The following is a 21,323-nucleotide window of genomic DNA, read 5'->3' as shown; positions in this document are numbered from 1 at the left end:
ATTACAGTTATGTAATGGGTATGGTATAGAAAAACTTGCCAGACCATCTTATGGCTTCCTGGTCTCATCTGGGTTTGGTTGTGGTATTGAGTGCCAAACCTCTCTGTGTTGCCAGGACTGAGGCTCCCTGGCAAGCCCAGAAGAACTACTTCAGGTTTATGTGGAGCTTTTTGAAGGATTAGGGAGCAACTTGATTTGGAAGCATTTTTAATTCCTTTTTTTAATTATGTTGGTAGACCAAATTATTCTCTCATATTTGAGGTCTAGCCAAGAACTTTTAACTTACCACTGTTGCTTTTTTTTGTGTAAGTGGTCAGCTAACTAAACCCTTAGTTAATAGACTTTCCGAACTTGTGGTTTTGCCAGAACAATTTTACAGAACTGTTACTAAAGTGAATAACTTCATTGCATATATTTTTTAATGCTGTGTACTTTAGATTACGTTTAGGCCTATTCAGAGAAAAATCCGAGGTGCCAAGCATGGTAAAGGCCCTTGGCTAGCAGTGCACTGAGTACCCCTTTCCCCAAACACACATCGCTGGTGGGGTGGAGACAGGCATTTGGGACAGTCATTGCTGGTGCAAGGGAGGCACAGTGTGTGACAGCTGCGTTTCATGTGCGAAGCCCTGTAACAAATTAGTTAAGAACCTCTGCTGGATCAAGGCCTTTTCAGATTTGCTAATCCGGTACTGCTATCTATGTATTCCCTCATGAGGCAGCATTTTTAGTGTGTATCTCCGTGTTTAATGCTTAAAATCTTTCCCTTCCACGAGTTTTACAGTGGCAAACTTATTAATGGACCATTTTCTCTGGATGGCTTACTTGAGTCCAGATTTCTTACATTGTACCAGATTTTTGTGTACAAAAGTGGAAGCCTACTTTCTTTCTTCATTTATTTATTTTATTTTTTTCAGTTCTTGGGTCAGCAGATTTCAGAAGAGCTTATTCCGGACTTAAACCGGATATCAGAGAACTCAGATCCTACTGAACTGGGAAGGCTTCTGCAGCTTATTTTAGGTTGTGCAGTCAACTGTGAAAGGAAACAAGGTACGCACTACCTTAACCTGTTCAACTAACAGCAGACTGCCTCAGGCGATTAAGGTGGAGGAGATGTAGAAACTTTTCTTATCTATCAAAAAGTCTTTGTTGTTAATATATTGGATGCCTGTTCTGAAACGAGTTCACTTAAAAGCAGAAAATCTATGGGAAAATTTTGTGAATAAAACTCAAAACTTTGATCAGGGTGGGTTTAAAAATAATAGTCCGAAGTGCATGTGGATTATTTGTACTTGTTAAAATATGCACTGAGACCTAAAACTATTTGGATGTAAATCAAGCAAATTAAATTAAAAGCTTGTATTAGAAACTGCCTTTTGTCTACAGAGGCTCAAGACTGAATTAGTTGTGTTTTCTCTCCCCTTACCGGAGCTAATGCTCGATGCTCTGACGGCAAAGGAATCGTCAGCATGATTCTGTTAGTAGAGTAGGTGCAATTCCCAGGTAGTCTGAAATGACTTATAAAAGCGTGTTCAGGAAGTAAGCCCTCAGGCTGCGCTGGGAATGCAGATGCTGGCAATTACTTTTTTCTGTTGAGTTTTATTTATTAACTCAATTGTGAGCTTAGTGATTCTTTGGAAAATCTTATGTATAATACATAGGTGAATGTATGAACAAAGAACCATGTAAATACAGATGTCTTTAAATCTCCTTGCTCTATTATATGTAATATAAATCTGTTCACTTAAGAGGTTCTAATCTCTTATCCTTATCTACTATATTACTGGATAATAATGTTGGTTAATGGTAGTGCTCTGTATAAAAAGAGTGCTACCTCTTTTGAAGAAGCTTTATAGAGAATAGTTTCTTCTGGATCTTTCTGCAAATAGTATGTCATGTTGATCAAACCATTAAGGTGAACGTCATGAGTCACTGCCACTTCTTTTCCACAGAACACATACAAAATATCATGACCCTTGAAGAGTCTGTTCAACATGTTGTCATGACTGCTATTCAAGAGGTAAGTAATAATTGATAGCCTAATGCTGTCAGTTGAGAAGTCTCAATATCCATTTGTTCATCTTGTTGAATTCTGTTGTCCAAGCAAAGGTCAGGGAAGAGCGTAAGTACTTCCCTAAATTATCTGGGAGTATCCAGGACCAAAAAGTCTCAGACCCCAACCTAAGGGTTTTTATTTCAGTCTCATATGCCCAAACATACAACAATGCAATACAATAAATGCTTAAGATTTCCTGTTCCATACAAAAAATGTATCTCGTTGCCAACTGCCAGGTATAGTGGAGTCAAGTACTGAAATTTCTGTCCCAGTGCTGTAGTCTTGGACCCAAAGTTAAGCTGACTGTAACTGTTTGAGGCTACATTGTTCTGACAGAACATTCCAGCATCTGATTTACAAACTCCCAGCTGCATCTCTTCTACTCTTATCCCCCACTATCTTAACTTGTTCTGCATTGGATCATCTTAGTGATCTAGCTCACAGCACAGCTCTACAGTCACTTGCATCTGTGAGCTTCAGGACTGTGAGGCAGAGTGTGGAGGGAGGCAGAAACTAGATACTGCCTTTGAAGAAAATGTTATGTATAATTGCACTCTCATCAAGGTATCAGTGGTAGTAGGTTTGAAAATGTAGATTTAAATTGACTATATAGTCTTTAAAGCTGTGAGTGGCCTATTGAGAGAAATAAATCCATAAACCTTATTCTAACTAATCAAACTTTCTTTCTGAAGAAGGTCCAGAAATAATACTATAATGCCTGAGTAAGATGTAAAGCCCTGTAATTCTTGACAAACATACTGTACTGGAGATCAGTGAGAACTATGTTGGTGTTCCCATTGTTTGCTTAATGGCAACTAACATGACAAAAAGAAGTGTGATGACTAGTAAATTAATTGAGTGAAATCTCATCCTCTGGTTCACTCCATTTTAACTTGACTAGGGAATGGCAGTAACTTCAACAGATCACAGATTTCATTCATTAAGATGTTACTGCTAATTTGGTTAATTTGGGGAGATGGGAGGTAAAAAAAAGTAATTTTATTCTAGATTTGTTTAAATTCTTTATCAACTATGAAGTTGTTTTTTTAAATTATCATTAATCTGTTTTGATATATTGAAGGATGTAAGGACATGGTGGAAAATCCAATTAGTACTTAACAGAGAGTGAATTTAACCTCTAATTTAACCTCCTTTTCCTGTGGCCTTTCTGTAGCTCATGAGCAAGGAAATAACAGGTCCTTCCACGTCTGATGCATCAAGTGAAATGGAACAGCAGGTAACTGCCTGGTATTTGTTGCTGTTGTAATTCAAGACTGAACAATAAGTTGGTATTTTGCCATCCCTCAAATGAAGAGGAGGGTTTCTCTTCCTCTCCAATTCTAAAAGTTAAAAAAAATAATAAACAACAATAAATTGCACTCTTTTTGTCTTCTATCTGCACAGACTATTTGGTCTGTTTTCCACTCTGAGCTGATCTGATTAAACCATATTGGTACACAAAAGGCAGAGCAACATACAGATGTAGGCAGAGAATATACAATAAAGTAATGCTGTTCTTCACTGCTAATTAAGTGAAAAGTTATCTGTGATTTTGTAGCATTCTTTGAAAAAAACCCAACACAACGGTGACTGCTATGTCATGTTTCTGGGTGGGGTAAAACTGGCCAGTGCAAACCCGCATTGCAAGAGCAGCTAGGAGCACATCAAGGCTCAGCCATGTCAGGCTAAACACTTCGGGTTATTTTTAAGGGGCCATGAAAGTTCTTGATAACCTGAACACTACAAGGCATTGTGCATAAAATGAGGTTGTCTTTAAAAGTATCTGCCCATGAAGGAACGTCAGTATTTCTATTCTGAGATGAAGGGCATTTGATTTAACAGGCAGTGATTTTGAAATTGTGACAACGTGATTGTTCCTATGTTTGGTTTTGCTACGCTTTTAGCCTAAGTTGTTGTTGTTGAATCTGGATGTTACTCGGAGTTTCAATAATTTATTATGTGTGGTAGTCATTTAGAATGCAGGTGAAATGAACAGAGATCCTGATCTAACAGCATACACGTAGGTTTCTGTGTCAGTGTGTGCACCTAACACATCCTTTTTAAACAATTGGTTATGAGCAATTGAGACGCTCTGAAAGCTAGAACTGTGAGTACTTTGGATATGGGCCAGAATGACTGACTGTCTTATTTTTTAAAAGCTTAAAAAAGCTTTGGAAGATCTTCAGGAAGCTCTAGCAGAAAAAGAAGAGTTGGCACAAAGATGTCAAGAGCTAGATTTACAGGTAAGAATGGCTTATTTCTTTAATATGTAGTGGTGCTGCTATTAAGATGCAGAAATTCTGAAAGGCAAAGTGCATTTTGAATTATTTAAGTTTCTGTGAGATTTCTTAGCTGTTTCTGGGGAAAAAGCAATCATTCTCTACTCCAAAATGCAATTACTGGAAATAGTTTTCTGATGGAAGTGTGCCAGCTGCTAACTCAAAGGTCATTTGGTCTGCTAGCTTTATGTTTACCCTTAGTAGCAGGTAGCATCAAAACAATGTTACCATGGCTTTAAAAATTGCCCATTTCATTTTTAGTCACTTCTTCTTCTAGTCTTTTGAACGGTGTCCAAAAAATCCAGTTCATTAATAATCAGTCATTAAATATAATTGTAGGAAAATAGTGCTGTTTTTAATAGGAGTTGATGAAAGTCTAAAATTTGAATTTTTTTTAGAATTCTCTACACAGTTGTGCACAGGCTCTACACATGGAGGATATTTTAGGAAACAAAAATAATGGAAACTAATAGATTCTTGCTGACATTTTCGAACCACACTGATAATAGGCCTACTTTTGTTTTTAATGGGTATAGAAATTAATCAAGTCATTCTTTAAAAGAAGGAGAGAGGACTTCATAACAATAAACAGAACTTGCATGTTAATCAATTTCTTAAAGAAAAAAGAAAAAAAAAATCCATTTGTTAGCCCTCTGTCTGATTCTTCTTTTATGGCACTACAATCTGAGAATAGAAATAGGTTTATCTGGTAAGGCCATTCATCTCAGATTTGATTCTGTACAAAGAGAACATTTGGGTGGCGTCTCCTTATAGGAGCCAGAGCACTATACCGGCTGTATGAACCTCTGAAAAAACCCCAACAAACCACAAAACCAGAGGCCAGTTTTACATTTCTCACAGGCAATGACAACTGACAAAGTGGAATGCTCAGAATAGCTCATAGGTAATTGCCATGCCCAGGAAGCTATTGTTAGAATACTTCATTTCCTTTTTTCTTGAGGCTGTAGTAAGGCTTCCTAGTGAAAACAGAGATTTGAAAATGCTTGTGAGCAGAATCTGCCGGAGAAAATGATTTCTTTTAAATGGGCAAGAGGGTTGATTAGGCAGCTAAACTCACAGATTACAGTTGTTAAACTTCAAAAAATGTATTCACTGTCCAAAAGCTCATACTTCCAGAGGTGCTAGGATAACAGTTCACTTGCACTTTCTGCTTCCATTAAGGACTTAGTATGTCTCATTAGAGAAGTCCCAGGCTTTCTTCTGTCTCCCACAAACTTCTCTTCTGAGATTTCTCTAATAAGTAATGATAGGTTATGCAAAGCCAGCTGCTTGTAACACAGCGTGGGCCGGGTGAAGACATGAAAAATGTTTGAGAGAAAGGGACTGCTGAGCATAAACAGATGAGTTAATGGCACCATAGCTCTTCAGTAACGTGATGTGGTTTAATTTAAATTTGTGTTGACTTTTGACACCATTTCTGTTACGTTGACATAATAGAAAAGGAGAAGAGAAAGCTATCAGAAAGCAACTGAGAAAAGGTTAAAAACTCGCTCTGAGTTTTGTGATAATTTTGTGTTGTTTTGGTTTTTTTAAGTCTGAGGTGGGTGTTCTTTTAACATTATTCTAGAAGTGTGAATGTGCATATTTAAGGAGTGGCTGAACCTTGAACAGGAAGTATGACACTGAGCAGGGCTCAGATATGCTCCCTACTCAGGTGTTTTGTGTGCATGTGTATGGTAAAGTGATCTGGTATGTAAAAAGGAGTGAACCTAGAAAGCCAGCACCTAATGAAGTGGTAGATTAATTGCTGTTTTCTTACATCTGTCTTCCTGATAGACTTTTGAATTGTGATCACAAACAAACTGTTTCTTAATATTGTGTGCTCTACGTTATATCTGATGTTTAATCTAATAATGTCACCATGATATGTTTATTTTATTTTATTTATTTGAAGCCATAGTGTTGACTGACGCTTCTCATTTAAACTAATTCTTAATAAATTCACTTGTAAGGTCTCAGTCTTCCTTGATATTTTCCAAGAGTATAAGAAAGGTAGGTTTTCTTTATGATTCAGGAAAACATAACCAAAAAAGCATATTGTCCCTGTTTAAATGCCAGTTAACTAACACGTGCTACATGCTCTTATGTTTGACAGGATGTTAAAATTAACACAACAGCTTTCACTAGAAAAACTTTAAAGGTTCTATCCTCTTAATCCTTCCCCATTTTATGGCTGTTAATATACTTACTGTTTCAATAAAGTGTTGTATTCTCATTTGCTTAGCTGTGAACACTTCCAATATCAAACTTGTTTGATTGTTGCAAAAAATGCATGCTCTGTATAAAGCTGTCTAGGTTTTTTTTCTTTTGCGTGTGTGCTTTCTAGCTTACGGCGCCTGAAACCGCTTCTTGCACAACCATTCACTGCTGAGCGCACGGCAGTACTGTGTTGGTGTGCTAGCCAGTGCCATCCTGCTTATTATGGTTAAGTACGAGCAAGATGGAGAGTATCTTTACACCAATACTTAGGGGTTTTTTTGTGTAGCGTCCATGGTATCCTTTTTAATGAAAGTACCAGTTTCTCTCCGTTTCACGTTGTCTGCCTTTACCATGGTTTCAGTTACAAAAATTTTGTCTTTTTTTTTTTTAGAGGGACTTTTCCTTTAGTGCTTCATAACTGTCATACACTAAAGCATCTGTACGCTCAAGTATGCTGTGTAAATTACATTCTAAAATTTCTAAACGCTCAGCCTTTTTCATAAACTAATTTGGTGATGTACTGCTGTCTTGCTGTAGTTCTTTCCAGTCGAACAGGTCTTACAATGTTGATGCTGTTTTATCTGCACTAGGTGGCTGCCCTCCAGGATGAAAAAAACAGCTTGATGTCAGAAAATGAGATTATGAATGACAGGCTAGAGCAATTAGATGACTCTCTGGATGATCCAAGTACTGTGGTTGCAAAAAAGTATTTTCATGCACAGTTGCAGCTGGAACAACTGCAAGAAGAAAACTTCAGGTATGAAATGATTTCTCTCAAAAATCCCTTGCTTGTCATTTCAAATATATCATGAGAATTTCTGGTACTCTTTCAGGATTTTCCATCTCAATGTCATAGAATCAGAATGGTTTGAACTGGCAGGGACCTTAAAGATCATCTAGTTTCAACCCACCGGCCATGGGCAGGGACACCTTCTGCTAGACCAGGTTGCTCAAAGCTCCAGCCAACCTGGCCTTGAACACTGCCAGGGATGGGGCATCTAGAACTGTATAAACATATTTAAGACAGTCCTTACCTTTAAAAAAAACCCAAAAACTGTTATTGTAGAAAATGTTACTTTTTAATTGCTGTATTGTAGCCATTTGACACTTCAAGAAAGGTGATAGAATGCAGAAAATGAGTGCCAAAGTGATTTGTGTGTAAGCAAACCAAACCCTAAACCCCCCAAAACCCCACCATATTTCTTTACGGTACTGATTTCTTTTACGTGTTAGTCTTTTTCCCTGTGATCCCTATGGGGGGAAAGGTATCACTTTTCATGTGATCCCTTGGTGCTGATACGGCAAACTTGCAGTATACAATCCATTGTGATTAAACACGTGGACCATAACATTTTTCATGCTTACAGTACCGTTTTTCTGGCTACTTAAATCAGTAGGTTTCCTTTGTCTTGTTTATTTTCAGTAGTTCTAGTACAAAATTAAAAATGTGTAATAGCAATGAGTTCTTAACAGTGTTCCTGTTTCTGATCTGGTAGGCTTGAAGCTGCAAAAGATGATTATCGTGTCCATTGTGAAGACCTAGAAAAACAACTGATTGAACTGCAACATAGAAACAATGAGCTAACCTCTTTGGCAGAAGAATCTAGAGCCTTGAAAGATGAAAATGATGTTCTTAGGTATGTAGTAGAGAGCGCTCCCTGTACACACATTAGGAGGATTTAATGGCTAAATCCAAGGCTTTGTATTTAACAAGATTTTTTTTCTGAGGTGTTACTTCTGCAGATAGATCTTATCTGAATGAGATCTAAAATACATGTTGGAAGAGGGCCCTTTGACAAAGCAGAGATGGAGTGCAAGCTTTGAGGCATAGGCTCTGTTGTTTGCATAAGAATAGCAGCATAAAATTTTTCTGTGAAGCAGGATTAATGAATGCAGAAATTATTCTTCTTCATATGGGATGGAAGGTTGTAAGTTATGCAAGAATTAAGAGATCGGGGCGGGGATTGCATCCTTATTAAGGTGACATTTCTGTTGGGAAGAGGCTGCCTTTTCTGATGTAGAAAAGCTTATATGAAGCTAGAGCTTTAACGTGACTTTTAGTGGCAGCATTCTAGGCTAGATTTAGGTTAGCAACATGATTAACAAAATGAGATGAAATTCACAATAACCTTGATGCTAATGTAACGTAACATTCCAGCTTGTGTAAACTACATTAAATATCAGACCACCCAAGAAATATCCAAAGCAAACCGTACTGCAAAAGCAGGTCTGTTATTTATAAAATAGTGTGAATGAAACATAGAAAGAAAAGTGGATTCAGGTGTTTAACTTATAGTAGTTCTTAAGTAACATCTGAAACAAATCTTAACTGTAGATTTTCTTCCATAATGGTCTTGTACTAGCTTCTAGTGATATGATACAGCAGATGTCAAACAAATATTAAAATTAATTTGTGTATTTATGATCCAAATATTTTTTACCACGTAGATTTTTGTTAATGATCAGGTGACAGTTCTGGGTCATATCTGCTAATGATCATTTTTACAGTGCAGTTACATTCTAATTATGTCTAATCCCACAATGAGAACTTATGCATGTTTTTCCGTACCAGCTACCAGTACTTTGAGGTAACTATTTAGCACAGGATGTTGTGGTGCGTTTACATTGCACCCCACAGAATTCCCTAGAGATATTTGGCATACTAACCCTTGCTTGTACTTCTGGCATCTGACTCTCAGTCTTACTCCCACTTAAACTCTGTGGTGATCTCAGTTTTTAGAAGTGATCTTTGCGTAATGCAATTTTTCATTGATTATGCATTTTAAAACGAAGCAGTAAGATTTAACTTTTAACTGTTAAGCACGTTGCATCTGTCTGTGGAAATAGCTTGAATGTGCATGACAGCAGAATTTGACTTCTTAAAATCTTTTGAAGAAATGTACTTGTTCTTCTAATTCCTCTTCATTAAGGGCTACTGCAGACAAGGCAAGTAAGCTGGAATCAACTGTCGAAGTGTATCGTAAAAAGCTACAGGACCTGAATGACTTCCGCAGGCAAGTCAAATCTCTGCAGGAAACCAACATGATGTACATGCACAATACAGTCAGTCTGGAGGATGAGCTGAAGAAAGCCAACGCAGCACGTGCCCAGCTAGAAACCTACAAAAAACAGGTAAGGCTACATCTATATTTAAGATGTTACTTTTTCTTCAGATAGTAATCTTAATTAAAACAGTTCTATTTAGATATGGTTTGGTGACCAAAACAAATCAAACATCTTAATTTAACAGCGCATGGGATTAACATGTATTGTCCCCTTAGAATTTCTTATTCATGAACAGTCATTCATACTCTGCCATTCACTTTTGTTTCCCCCTGTTTATTACACTTGCAAGCTTAGCTGTAGTTACCTTCTCAACAGATTGGTTGTCCATGGTTTGCAGGCTTTACTTTAACTGAGGTACTTTGTGTGCCTGCGAGAGATCGTTAAGCTATTACTGAGATTACTTGTATGTAATATTCTTAACTTTCTTCATGGAGATTCATTTTTAAACTGTAAAGCTCTTATTTCAATTTCACTTATTTCATTAGTAATTAAGAGATCCAAGAGTTGGTTTTTAAAAAAAAAAAAAAAGACAACCCCCCCCCAAAACCCTAGAAGACAAAACCAAACAACAAAACAGCAAACCTCCCCCCCTCCCCAAACACATGGGTCCCCCCATCCCATCTTTCCCTGCACCTTGGAGGCCCAGCTGTTTATTTTGGCTGAACTGGGCAGGAGTGAAGGTTTTAACATAGCTTTTAAAGGTAGCATCTTGCAGCATCCATATGCTGAATATAGTCTTTTTATGAAAAGGTCCAAGAACTTCATAACAAACTGTCCGAAGAGTCAAAAAGAGCTGATAAGCTAGCATTTGAAATGAAGCGACTTGAAGAAAAACATGAAGCTTTAATCAAAGAAAAAGAGGTAAGTCCCTTGAAACGAGAGTGTATTTGAACACCCACTAAATCTGCAAGAGGAAAACCTTCCCAGAAGCAGTGCTACCATAAAAATGAGTTCAGCACTTCCTGTGTATGTTTGTGTGCATCTAAAACATAAAATAGGTCTTAGAATGTGTGTGTGTGTCAGTACTATTCCTTGTTAATGTTCTTTGGTCTTAATGTGGTGCAGTATGACTTAATTCTAACTCAGATATATCTTCTCAGAGGCTGATAGTACAATGTGATGCATTGAAAGAGACAAATGAAGAGCTCCGGTATTCACAGATGCAGCAGGATCACCTGAGTCAAACAGGTATTGCTTTATCTTCAGAGGCTTTTTATGTGTATCAGTGATTTCTTTAAGTTTGTTAAATCAAACTTCCCATGCAATTTCAGGTGGATCTCGTCTTAAAAGCCATGAGAATCTTGCTGCTGAAATTCTGCCGGTAGAATATAGGTGAGACAAAAAGATTGAGGTTGTTTTCGGATTTTTGTGGGTGGGTCATAATATTGCCTCTCTGAAAGTCCAGTATTTTTGGCAACATGACCCTGTCTCCCACTTCTTGCTTTCCCTCCTTGATGCTTGTCTGGATCCACATGTAGCTGTTCATAGTTATTTCCCCATACTGTAATTAGTTTGCATTCTTTCTTAAAAGAATATCAGATTGCTGTATATAAAGCTTGATTTGAAACATCCTCTTTGAATGAAACATTTCTTATCTTGCCACTGGCAGACAGAGTAAATAAATAATACACAGTAGCTAATATTACTTCTAAAGTCTGGCAGCGTGAAATGTAAAAGCACAATAAAATCTGGCTTTGGAGTGATTTAATTTTAAAATTTGCTCATATCTCTTTAAAGAAACACTATTGTGATATTTGAAAATTGTAAGTTACCTTTCAATAAGAAGTTGGATTGTTAGCCCAACTGTATCATTAAGCAGAATTGTTCCACTGACTTTAAAGTTGAGGGAGTGAACAGGAATGTTACCTCCTACATTTAGTCACCTTTCTCTTAATTAATAGTGACTTTGTTGTTGTTTTTGATTCAGAGAAATGTTTATTCGGCTGCAGCATGAAAATAAGATGCTTCTATTACAACAGGAAGGATCAGAAAATGAGCGTATTACAGAGCTACAGGAACAGCTGGAGCAAAAGCATCGGACAGTGAATGAACTAGAAACTGAGAAAAGGTGATAGGTGAAACAGCATCGTAAAATACAGCAAAAAATGATTTCTAATTTTTCAGAAGTGGCCTTGTGGCTTGCATCTGTAGTATAGCACTGTGCAGGAAGCCAATTATCCTTTTTCTTTCAGCAGTGTAATCATTAACAAAAGGATATAGAGCAGGCAAACAAAAGTAGCTATAAAATGTGGTAGGTCTGTGTGTAGCGTACTCTGAAGGAAGTATTGATTATAGGACGCTCTTAGCTCTGAATGATTCTTGGTAGACCAATAAGGGACATAAACTCTTATTTCTAGAACTTCAAACTAATCATGTTGTAATACTGGGACATGGTCTGAATTTCTTTTTCAGTTAGTGAATGCTGAAAGTTTACTGGGGTGTGAGAATTTTGGGTAGTTGTCTCAAAACTTGAAATGATTCTAGGTCTTTTATTCTGAAATGTTTAATAAAGCTGCTATGTGTTTGCTTCAGCAGAAGTTAAAGTCAAAAAAAAAACATTTGAAGTCACTTTTTTTGTGGCTTAGTCCTGCTGGGTAGACCCTCTGAAAAATTATCATCCAGATATGAAACAAAAAATCTGTCTGTTGTGATCTATTTAGATAACTGTCTTTTCTTCCTAAAAGGCTAAATGAAGAACGTATTGGGGGGTTACAACAGCAGATTGAAGATCTGCAAAAGACTTTACAGGAGCAGGGATCCAAGACTGAAGGAGTAAGTTAAAGTTCAGGCTTCTTGACCTTGAAGACATATTGCTGGCTGTGTTTAAAATCCTTCAGTGCAACATCAATTCCTTTGTTTAAATGTGCCTCTTGTTTTTCAATGTGTCTAGTGCTGATAACTACTGAGAAGGCAAGATCATGGTTTGGTGCGTTTTTATTTTTATTTTTTTAAGGTCAATTTGAAACGCACTAGTTTATGCAGCAGTAAGAGTAAGCAAGCTTTGAACCCCTTTGGGTCACCCGACCCCTCTCCTCCTCATCCTGAACAACACACACATTTCAAAAGATCAAGCAAGGATCTTAAACAGTTGAGGCTGTTCAATGTATTGTAAAAACTCTCTCCTGTCTCCAAACTCCATCAGTTTAGGTAACACAGAATTGGCTCCACTGTATTCAGAGCAGACGAGCTTAGTTTCTGTAGTATGAGAATCCACGAGACCCCCACACCAACTGCATTTCAATTGAAAAGCTCGTGTTTTATGTGATTCTTTTCCCCTGCCTTCTTTAAGGAACTAACGTTTCTACCTTCTGCTTTACTTCTAAAATCCACTGCTTTTGTCCTTAAAGAGTGGTGTAGTAAGAAGGATACCTTTAAAGAAAAAAGATGCTGGAATTAGTATCTGTGCAACGCAAAAAATATGAATACAGTTACAGAAATGCATGAAAAAATGCAGTTTTCTTAGGATTTATTTGGTTTGACTTATTTAGGTGTGCTAAGTATTCTTGGCTGATTTGTAAGAGCACTTTAACATTGCACAGCATGAAATACAGAAATACAACTAAATTTTAACTCTTTCCTTTCGTAGTCTAGCAACCTGAAGCAGAAATTGGCAGCACATATGTAAGTAAGGCACATGCATCTGCAGTAGCTTATTTATGCTAAATAATTTGACTGTTGTAGCACAGAAAGGGCCTAAGTCTTTGTAGGGATGTCTTGTTTTTCAAAGCCACTGATTGGAGAATCATGCATGTGGTGAGTTAAGTATATAGTGTTCTAGTTTTGTCTACTCTGATCCTGATAATCTTGTAATGCTACTATCCACTTAAGTGTCTCTTCATCACCAATAGCTTTATAACTGTTCTGATTCTCCAACAGGGTACTGAAACAGTCACTCTTGCTGGGCCTAAAATGTGTTTCATTCTTCTGAAATACTTCCATCCTTTCAGCAGGTGTAGTTCCTGCTAAGGAGATGCTGGAGTGGTTTTTTTATTGTTTATTTTCTTTTTTTGTTTTTAGTTTTAGGTAAATGAGACTCAATTCACAAGTTGCAACTTCTGTGGTTCTTCAAAAATATGTAGTAATATTTCTGTTTAAATTCAAAAGCATTGCCAGAGTTTGAAATAGTTGTTTAAACACTACCACCATCAAGTTTCGGCTTTCAGTCTTAAAACAGTGCATGAAATTATTTGTGAGCTTAATACTTTGCCTAACCTTTCATTCATAGGGAGAAGTTGAATGAAGTTCATGATGAGTTACAGAAGAAGGAGGCTGATCTTGCAGAACTCCAGCCTGATGTTAGTCAGAACCGTAAGTTCTGTGTATCATTTTTTGGGGTTTTATTGAGACTGTGTTAAGTTTCTTCTGAAATTCCTATAGCCACTGGGCTGTGGGATACTTTTCTGGATAAGGCTTTCTTCTACAGCTTAGCTTTAAACCTGCAGTGGGGGTGGGTGGAGGGATTTTTTGCACATGGTGGTGGGCAGGGAGAGTTTCATGGGGCTTAGTTTTGTTGAACAGTACTCTGCAATTGGAATTCAAGGTCAGGTGGGACCTTATGGTACAACTGAAACAGAAATAGCAACTTTAAGAAATTGTGTAGTAGCTAAACAGTTTCTCTGGGGGAGGGTGGTCAAATCAAGAGAACATGGAAGCCTTGAAAGTACTATGTCTATTTTTATTTTGTACGTGTGTGTTGATAATTTCTGTAAATAGCCCAGAAGATTGGAGAGCTGGAAGCAGCTTTGCGAAAAAAAGATGAGGATATGAAAGCAATGGAAGAACGATATAAAATGTACCTTGAGAAAGCGAGAAATGTGAGTGGCATATTTCTGAGCATAAACATTCCTCCCTCCTAAATTTTCAAACAGATCGACCTGAGGTGTCTCCCCCCCACCTCTCAATTAAAATTAGTAGCTGCTTGTAGCATTTTTAGTCAAATTGCTTAACTGCAGTCAGTTAAATGTGTGAGCGAATGGGGTTTAGCTAAAGTATGAGATACATTAATAACTCCTTTGTACCCGTTGATGTACCTCCGGTGTAACAGCCTAGTTTTCATTATAATTGCCTTACTAGTGCTCAGTCTGTTTTCATGTTTCTGCTGTGAGCAAAAGAGATGCGGAGCTGTTGTGAATCAAACCTGACTTGTAATGCTTTTGTTTTGCCTTGTTACAGGTGATAAAAACCTTAGATCCCAAGCTAAATCCCGCATCAGCAGAAATTATGTTGCTCAGAAAACAGATAATGGAGAAAGACAAAAAAATTGAAGCACTAGAGGTAAAAACTTAATATTTAATAGTGACTTCTGACATATTTGCTGTTTCTGGTATTAGACACTCAAGTTGCTGTATCCCAATGATCCGATACCCTTCAACACTGCATTCAGTTAGAAACTGCGCAGACCATCAAAACTAGAGATTCTTAGTTGGGCTTAATTAACTTTGTATCCTAGTGTAAGTCTGTCAGCAGTTTACTGTTCAGCAGTGTTTTTCAGTGTGCAACTGAAACACTAATTTGGATTCTTTCTAAACCCTCTGGAAAAACTCAGGCAAAACACTTCATAAAGCTAATAGTTTTGCTGTTCTTACAGTAGGTTGCTCAGCGCTGCAGCGTGACCTTTTTCAGTAGTAGCGTAACTTAGTTTGCGTGAGGGACTAGGTATTTGGGCAGTGACTTCTTTAATTTACTACATCCCTGGTTATCGGTGGTTTCATACACTGTAGTCCTATATAGAAGAGTAAAATCTGTTAATTCAGTAAAATCTGCTCGGCTGAAATCCTGAAAGGGTTGTTGACAGTAGTACAAGTGCTAAAAAAAACTCGAGCAATGCAGCAGTTTGGTTTTATAGCCATATTGATGGGACTGGTTATAATAAGCTGAAAGGGCTGACTTTATAAATGCTGTGGCCTCAGACTTTCTGCTATGTGTACATACTAGCTAAGTATACTATGTAATAGCAATTCAGTAACGTAAGAATGTTCAGCCACTACAGATACATTCTTGTCTTTGACTTTCTGATGAAAAGATTACTGAATTATTTATAGACTTTCTGATACACCCTAGACTTTCATGCATTTCTGTCACGAGCAAGTAACAGATTAAAACTTTTTCACTCATAACTTTGGTGAGTCTTCAGGTGACTTAACTGCTCATTCGTGACAGTTTCATCCCACCACACACACCCCCTCAAAGTATGTTTCAAAGTTGAACTACAACTTGTGTAAAATTTAGCTTCTTCCTGAAGGAGTCCGTAACTTCTCTCATAGTCATTTGTTTACAAGTTCTTCCGCATTTTTAAGCATTTCTGCTGCATGTGTTTATTTCCCTCGATGGACTGCAGTAAATTTATGCAGATTATTTTTGTTTTAATTGAGATTCTCTTCTCTCTTTCTCCTTGCAGGCTGAATACAAACTTGCGAAGTTACGTGATTATGAGGAAAAGCTAATTGTAACTGCCTGGTATAACAAGGTGGGTCACAAGGTCATTTGTTGGTATTTCAGAAACCAAAACAACACATTTTGCTAAATGTGACAGTGAAATCTTACCTTGCTCTGTTGGGTTTTTTTCTTTTCTTTTTAGCAATATTTTAACAATAAACTATTTCATCAAATTATTTTGTTACATCTTTTCTACTTTTGTGCTTTGGAACAGGAGACTTAAAATTTGGCATAGGCCATGACTTCCATGTTAGTAATGTACGATTTGCTGGCACAAGCTTCCATCAGGAATTTTACCTGAATCCAGAATGTTCAGTAGCATTTGTTGTTGAAGTTTTTGGGCTTGAGACAAAGGGAGGCCATGGTTCAAAAGGATTCCAGACTCCTGATTTAGATGTTCAGCATCTTCAGCGCAGTATTTGTGAAATAAGCGAGAGCCACCTTCTCATCCTGTAGCAGTGTTGCAGAGGTGGTTAGAACATTTGGCCTTAGATTGCTGTGCAGAGGGCTGGGGAAAGATGTTCATCTTCACATGAAGCAATGTTTCAATATAGTTTCATAAAGACAGACTGGAATGGGAAATCAAAAAGGAAAGTAAAATTAAATGGCTTACTAAAGGACCAACTTTACAATAAGCTAAAATTAACACATTCCGTATGAATGTGAATGAATCTTGATTCCTTGAACCTTGGTTCATACCTTTTATGGCAGGAAAAGAGTAGATAAGAAATACAGTAAAAAATTTGGCGTGCATGCTAAGTAAGGATGAGCTTTGTGTATGAAAGCTGGATGGGTTTTTTTCTTCTTTCTGCTATAGTGTAAATGTTGTTTAATGTATTTGCAGAGCCTCACTCTTCAGAAGCTAGGTATGGAAGCAAGGCTGGTGGGCAGTAGCGGTGCCTGCAGAGACGGTCCCGGGCGCTCATTCCTAGCTCAGCAACGCCACGTCACCAATACCAGAAGGAATCTCACTGTTAAAGTACCAGGTGCAACATCTGATTAAACCAGAAGGACCGTGAAGGAAACTTACATGCTAAAGTGTCCTTAAATGTTTTATGGCTTCCACTATAACTACTTGATGAAAGAGGAGGTTAGAATGGTGGGCAGCTGCAAATTCAACATCAGAACCTATCGAGAAGCGATTAAGTTGATCAGTGGTGCATCTAGAAGGTAGCACATAGTTTTCCAAGTAGAAGTAGATTTAACTGCAGTAGGTACTTACAAGCACAACTTAAAAGATTTATATTTGCCTTCAGAATATATTGTAAATATAAAATTTGGCACTATATATTTAAAACTTTATTTAATGGGTTTGGGCTAGAAAGTTGACTTTTGTAATGGGAAGATGTTATGCAAAAATGTACTTCAGGAAACTGGCAATATTGGGTGGTTTTGCTGGGCTCTTCTAAAAATAAATGTAAAAGATTGGTACCATGTTTGAAAAAGTACTTTTTTTGGAATGTGAAGTACAATTTTAAAAGCAAGAAAATACTTGTATTTATAGAAAAAGAAAAAGAGGTCTAGTACCGATTGACTTGTTTTTTGTAAGAGAAGACAGGATTTGTTTTGTCATCTCAAGTGAGAAGCAGAGCTACTCAGTTTATTTAAAAAAGAAAAGATCAAGTTTGTGCATATATACATTAAGGAAAACCTGTCTTTAAGATGTTGAATTCACTAAAGCCAAATAAGCTGTCTTTTCCTGCGTAAGAAGAGAAGCTATTATAATAATTCAAAAGTCTGGGCTACATTTTAAAAGTCTGGCGTATTGGTACATTGCATTTATTTGCAGAAAGGGAGTTAGGTGGGAAGGAACCCCATTTATTTCCAGCTATTTATACAACCCTGTGCATAGAAACTAATTTTCCTCTTTTTTTAAATGTTGTTTCACTACAGTTATTCTGAACTAACTGCTAGGCAGATGAATGAAAGATAGCTTTGCTAGTTGTTGGCAGTAAGGATTGTTGGCAGGGAGGAAAGGGCATAAACTGTAATAGTTTTGCAGTATCTCGATCGAAGAAGACCGGGGATTGTTATCTGAAATCAGTGTGCAGGAAGCTGCTATCTTTCACAAAATTTGTGTCACTGTACCAAATATATTACTGTTGTTGGGAACTGTATTTTTAGGAAGCTTGTTATTGTCTGTTTTTCGTTGCAAACCATGTAGAACAAATTCATTTATACCCATAGTTAAATAAAACAGAATTACAGCAGCCCTTAAGATAAAAGGAGCTCCCTTAAGATAAAATGAGTACACTTAAACTAAATATTTGGGGGTGCTGTACTAGTCCATGATATAATATAAAACTCAGTCATATGCGTGAATGAAAACATATGTCTGTCTTCACCAAAGGCCATCTTTGTTTTTGAGAGCGGAATTCAGTTTTGGAGAATTTAAGTTTTGAATTGTGAAATTTTACTAGTTCTCCATTTTGCATGCCCTTCAGTGTGGCTTGTTCTTTGATTTCTTCCTTTCCCAGCATCTCAAATTCTTTATTGGGCATTGCTTGCAATGCTAAAGAAAAGGGAAGTATTCATTTTTAATACTTAGCATTGCTAATTAGTTGTGGTAGTTTTACAGTGCTATACATTTAGGCATCCAACAGAGATTTCCTCTTTCAAAACTTCTGCGTACACGAGAAAAGCCAGTCTCATGCTGAATACAGTATGAGCAGAGAATATGCCAGACAAACTGCCATTGAAGAGTTTTGTCTGTCAGGTGGTGTTCTTCAGGACTTTATGCTTCTTTGGACTACCTCTTGCGTTTTGAGGTCTTTTACTGCTGCAGTGATGTTATTGGGGTTTGTATTTTTGAGGTACAATTGTTTGTTTAATCTGCTAGTGGTGTGGGAGGTGGTGGTGAGCAGTGGAACACGAGACTAACTCTTAGCAAGGTGCTTACGTTTCTAAAGCCTGGTACATTGGTTTGTCGTAGTGAAATGTGAAACTGTCCCCGATGGTGTTGAATGGGTCTCTTAATGCTCGTTCTCTGCAGCATGGAAACTTTCATGAACGTCTTTCAAATACTCATCTAGTTAGTAGGGTTGATGCATTTGTTGTACTTCTCACAGTAGTGGAGCTGTGCCAGTAGTCATACCGGGTGCTGAATAGTGAAAAACTTGGAGCAAATGTCTTTGATGTACACTTCTCAAAACTGCAGACCCTGGGACCAAAAATGACCAAGAACCTCCCTATCATTTAATTGGAAGTTTGTCCTCTGGCTAGGGATGGAAGAGTTTAAATACAGAACTACGAACAGGGATCAGCCTTTTTTCAGGGCAAGGTCATCCCCAACAGTCCTGTTGGGATTGCCAAAAATGAATCGGGTTTTCAGGTATTAGATGAAATGTTACTTGGGAGTTTTCCAAACTGTTAAAATCAAAGCCTGTAACTATAACTTAAGTGTTTCTTTGGGACTGAGAACCTGTTTCAGAGTGGCTGTTTAATAACTGGTTAAACTGGGGTTATGTCCTATGAATGAGGAACCGATCTGTAGAAATAAAGATTTGATCGTAAGCCGTGGTGCTGCGTTCACTTCAGCTCATCTGGCAGTGCAGAAAGGGGCGTTGGAATGAGTACCATTTCAATGTTAACTTCATTCATGTCAAACAAAAGAGGCTACTAATAGCATTGCTGTGTTACAGCTGAGTTGTATGCAACACGTAGCAGCAGAACAATGTCAATGCGATGTTCTTTGATGCAATGTGCACCACTGCTGAGGCAGGACAAAGAAAGAGGCTACTTGTCTCTGCTGCAAGATGGATTCGTATCATGCCCAGACAGCACAGTTAGGAACAGATGCAAATTATGAGATTAAGTCATTGAATATTGCTAAAGTTGTTCAGCATTATTAGTAACTTTAGCCAGTTTCCATTATATAGATCCAAATATATTACCAATAGGGTGATATAGATCCAAAGAAACAAAAATATGTTCTGATTGACATATCAGTTACTATTTTTTTAATAAAATATTAAAAATAGCCACTATGTAAATGAAGTGTTTTGTAGCAATAATCCAAATTTTGGACTAGTAGGTTCTTCTACTCAAGGTGGATCAGGCAGCAGTTTTGAGAAGATTCTTTTGCAACAGCTGTATTATAGTGGATTAAGAAAACATTCACTGAAAATAAATTTTCACCTGTTTTTGTTCTTTAAAATATATATATATATGAGTATTCTATTTTCTACAGTATACACTTACTTGGAAATAAGTAATATAAGCAATACTGATGTTTTATTTAGGTAGCCATAAATAGTTTAGGAATTAGAAATTGAAAACAATTGTTTAAGAGGTAGTAATGTCTAGTAAAGTAATTTTCTTAACTTTTTTGCTTTTTCCCTTCCTCCCATAGTCAAGCTGGAGTTAAGGTTTTCAGTGTATCAGTGTCTACATCTTCTGTTTAAAACAACTGTAAACACTGTGTTGCTTAGAACTTGAAAAATTGCACTAATTTTTAAACTTTTGGTTTTATTTTTCTTTGGAAAGAATTCTTTTATATTCACATAAAGATTTTTAAAATTAATTCTTTGGTGTCTTTATTTCAAGCAGTGTGTTTAATAGTCCACAGCTGATGTAAGCATCCGTGTTTCTGGGTGGCGTGTCAATATGCAGACCCAGTTCGTCTGATTACACCATCTAAAATGTCATGTTACAGGATATGTAACACGTATGTATGATGAGTGTGTGTATGTTTTGCTGTAACAACAACGCATCAGGCTTGTGCTACCTTCCCCTCCTCTTTTCAGTTCATTCCTGCTTGCAGTTCTGCTCCTCCCCGAAGCTGGTTGCCTCTACTCAGTGTGCTGACAGGCGTCTGAGCGCTCGCTGGTGACCTTGTGAAGTGGAAAGACTAAAAGCCACTACACGTGAGCTGTTGAGTGACTTCAGCGATTGCTGATTGCTACTGAAAGAAGTTAGGATCTCTGTGCTCTCCTCAGCCCCACCTAAGAGAACACAGAGGACAGACAGGTACACACTTCTAAATCACCGTGCTTGTTTTTATTTGGAAAACAGACTGCCCTCTTCAGCCTGCTGTGCAGGGTATTTATGTGCCCAGTTCTTAGTCTTGTTGAAAGCTTCTTGCTCCCTGGGCACGAACCTCAACCCAGAAGCGAGGCTGGGAATGAGAGCAGGCAGCCGTTCAGCCCTCTGGAGTGAAGATCCGCAGGGAGATGATGTCACAAGTTTCTTTTAGGGGCCCTGTCAGACCTGTCTTTGCCACAGGTTTTCCCTTTCTCTGAACAATAATCCTCAGCCTGACTGTCCTGACG

At 37.6% G+C, this 21,323-nt stretch overlaps 1 protein-coding gene across 1 annotated transcript in view; it reads left to right on the top strand.

Annotated features, from left to right (window-relative positions):
* The window catches only part of HOOK1 (hook microtubule tethering protein 1), a 28,819-nt gene extending 8,244 nt beyond the window's left edge, over positions 1-20,575 (top strand). Inside the window, exons 5-22 of the mRNA XM_037404051.1 lie at positions 915-1,047; positions 1,950-2,017; positions 3,228-3,290; positions 4,213-4,296; positions 7,143-7,309; positions 8,049-8,189; positions 9,483-9,684; positions 10,369-10,479; positions 10,719-10,806; positions 10,890-10,950; positions 11,546-11,686; positions 12,303-12,390; positions 13,205-13,239; positions 13,844-13,926; positions 14,332-14,432; positions 14,791-14,892; positions 16,016-16,084; positions 16,898-20,575. Coding sequence (XP_037259948.1) covers positions 915-1,047; positions 1,950-2,017; positions 3,228-3,290; positions 4,213-4,296; positions 7,143-7,309; positions 8,049-8,189; positions 9,483-9,684; positions 10,369-10,479; positions 10,719-10,806; positions 10,890-10,950; positions 11,546-11,686; positions 12,303-12,390; positions 13,205-13,239; positions 13,844-13,926; positions 14,332-14,432; positions 14,791-14,892; positions 16,016-16,084; positions 16,898-17,056 — 1,896 coding nt within the window. The 3' untranslated portion in view covers positions 17,057-20,575. The remainder of the gene's footprint in view (positions 1-914; positions 1,048-1,949; positions 2,018-3,227; positions 3,291-4,212; positions 4,297-7,142; positions 7,310-8,048; positions 8,190-9,482; positions 9,685-10,368; positions 10,480-10,718; positions 10,807-10,889; positions 10,951-11,545; positions 11,687-12,302; positions 12,391-13,204; positions 13,240-13,843; positions 13,927-14,331; positions 14,433-14,790; positions 14,893-16,015; positions 16,085-16,897) is intronic.
* The last annotated feature ends 748 nt before the right edge of the window (positions 20,576-21,323 follow it).

This window comes from Falco rusticolus, chromosome 11, assembly GCF_015220075.1.
Source record: "Falco rusticolus isolate bFalRus1 chromosome 11, bFalRus1.pri, whole genome shotgun sequence".
NCBI classification, from domain to species: domain Eukaryota; kingdom Metazoa; phylum Chordata; class Aves; order Falconiformes; family Falconidae; genus Falco; species Falco rusticolus.
This window is presented reverse-complemented; position numbering and strand designations above follow the sequence as displayed.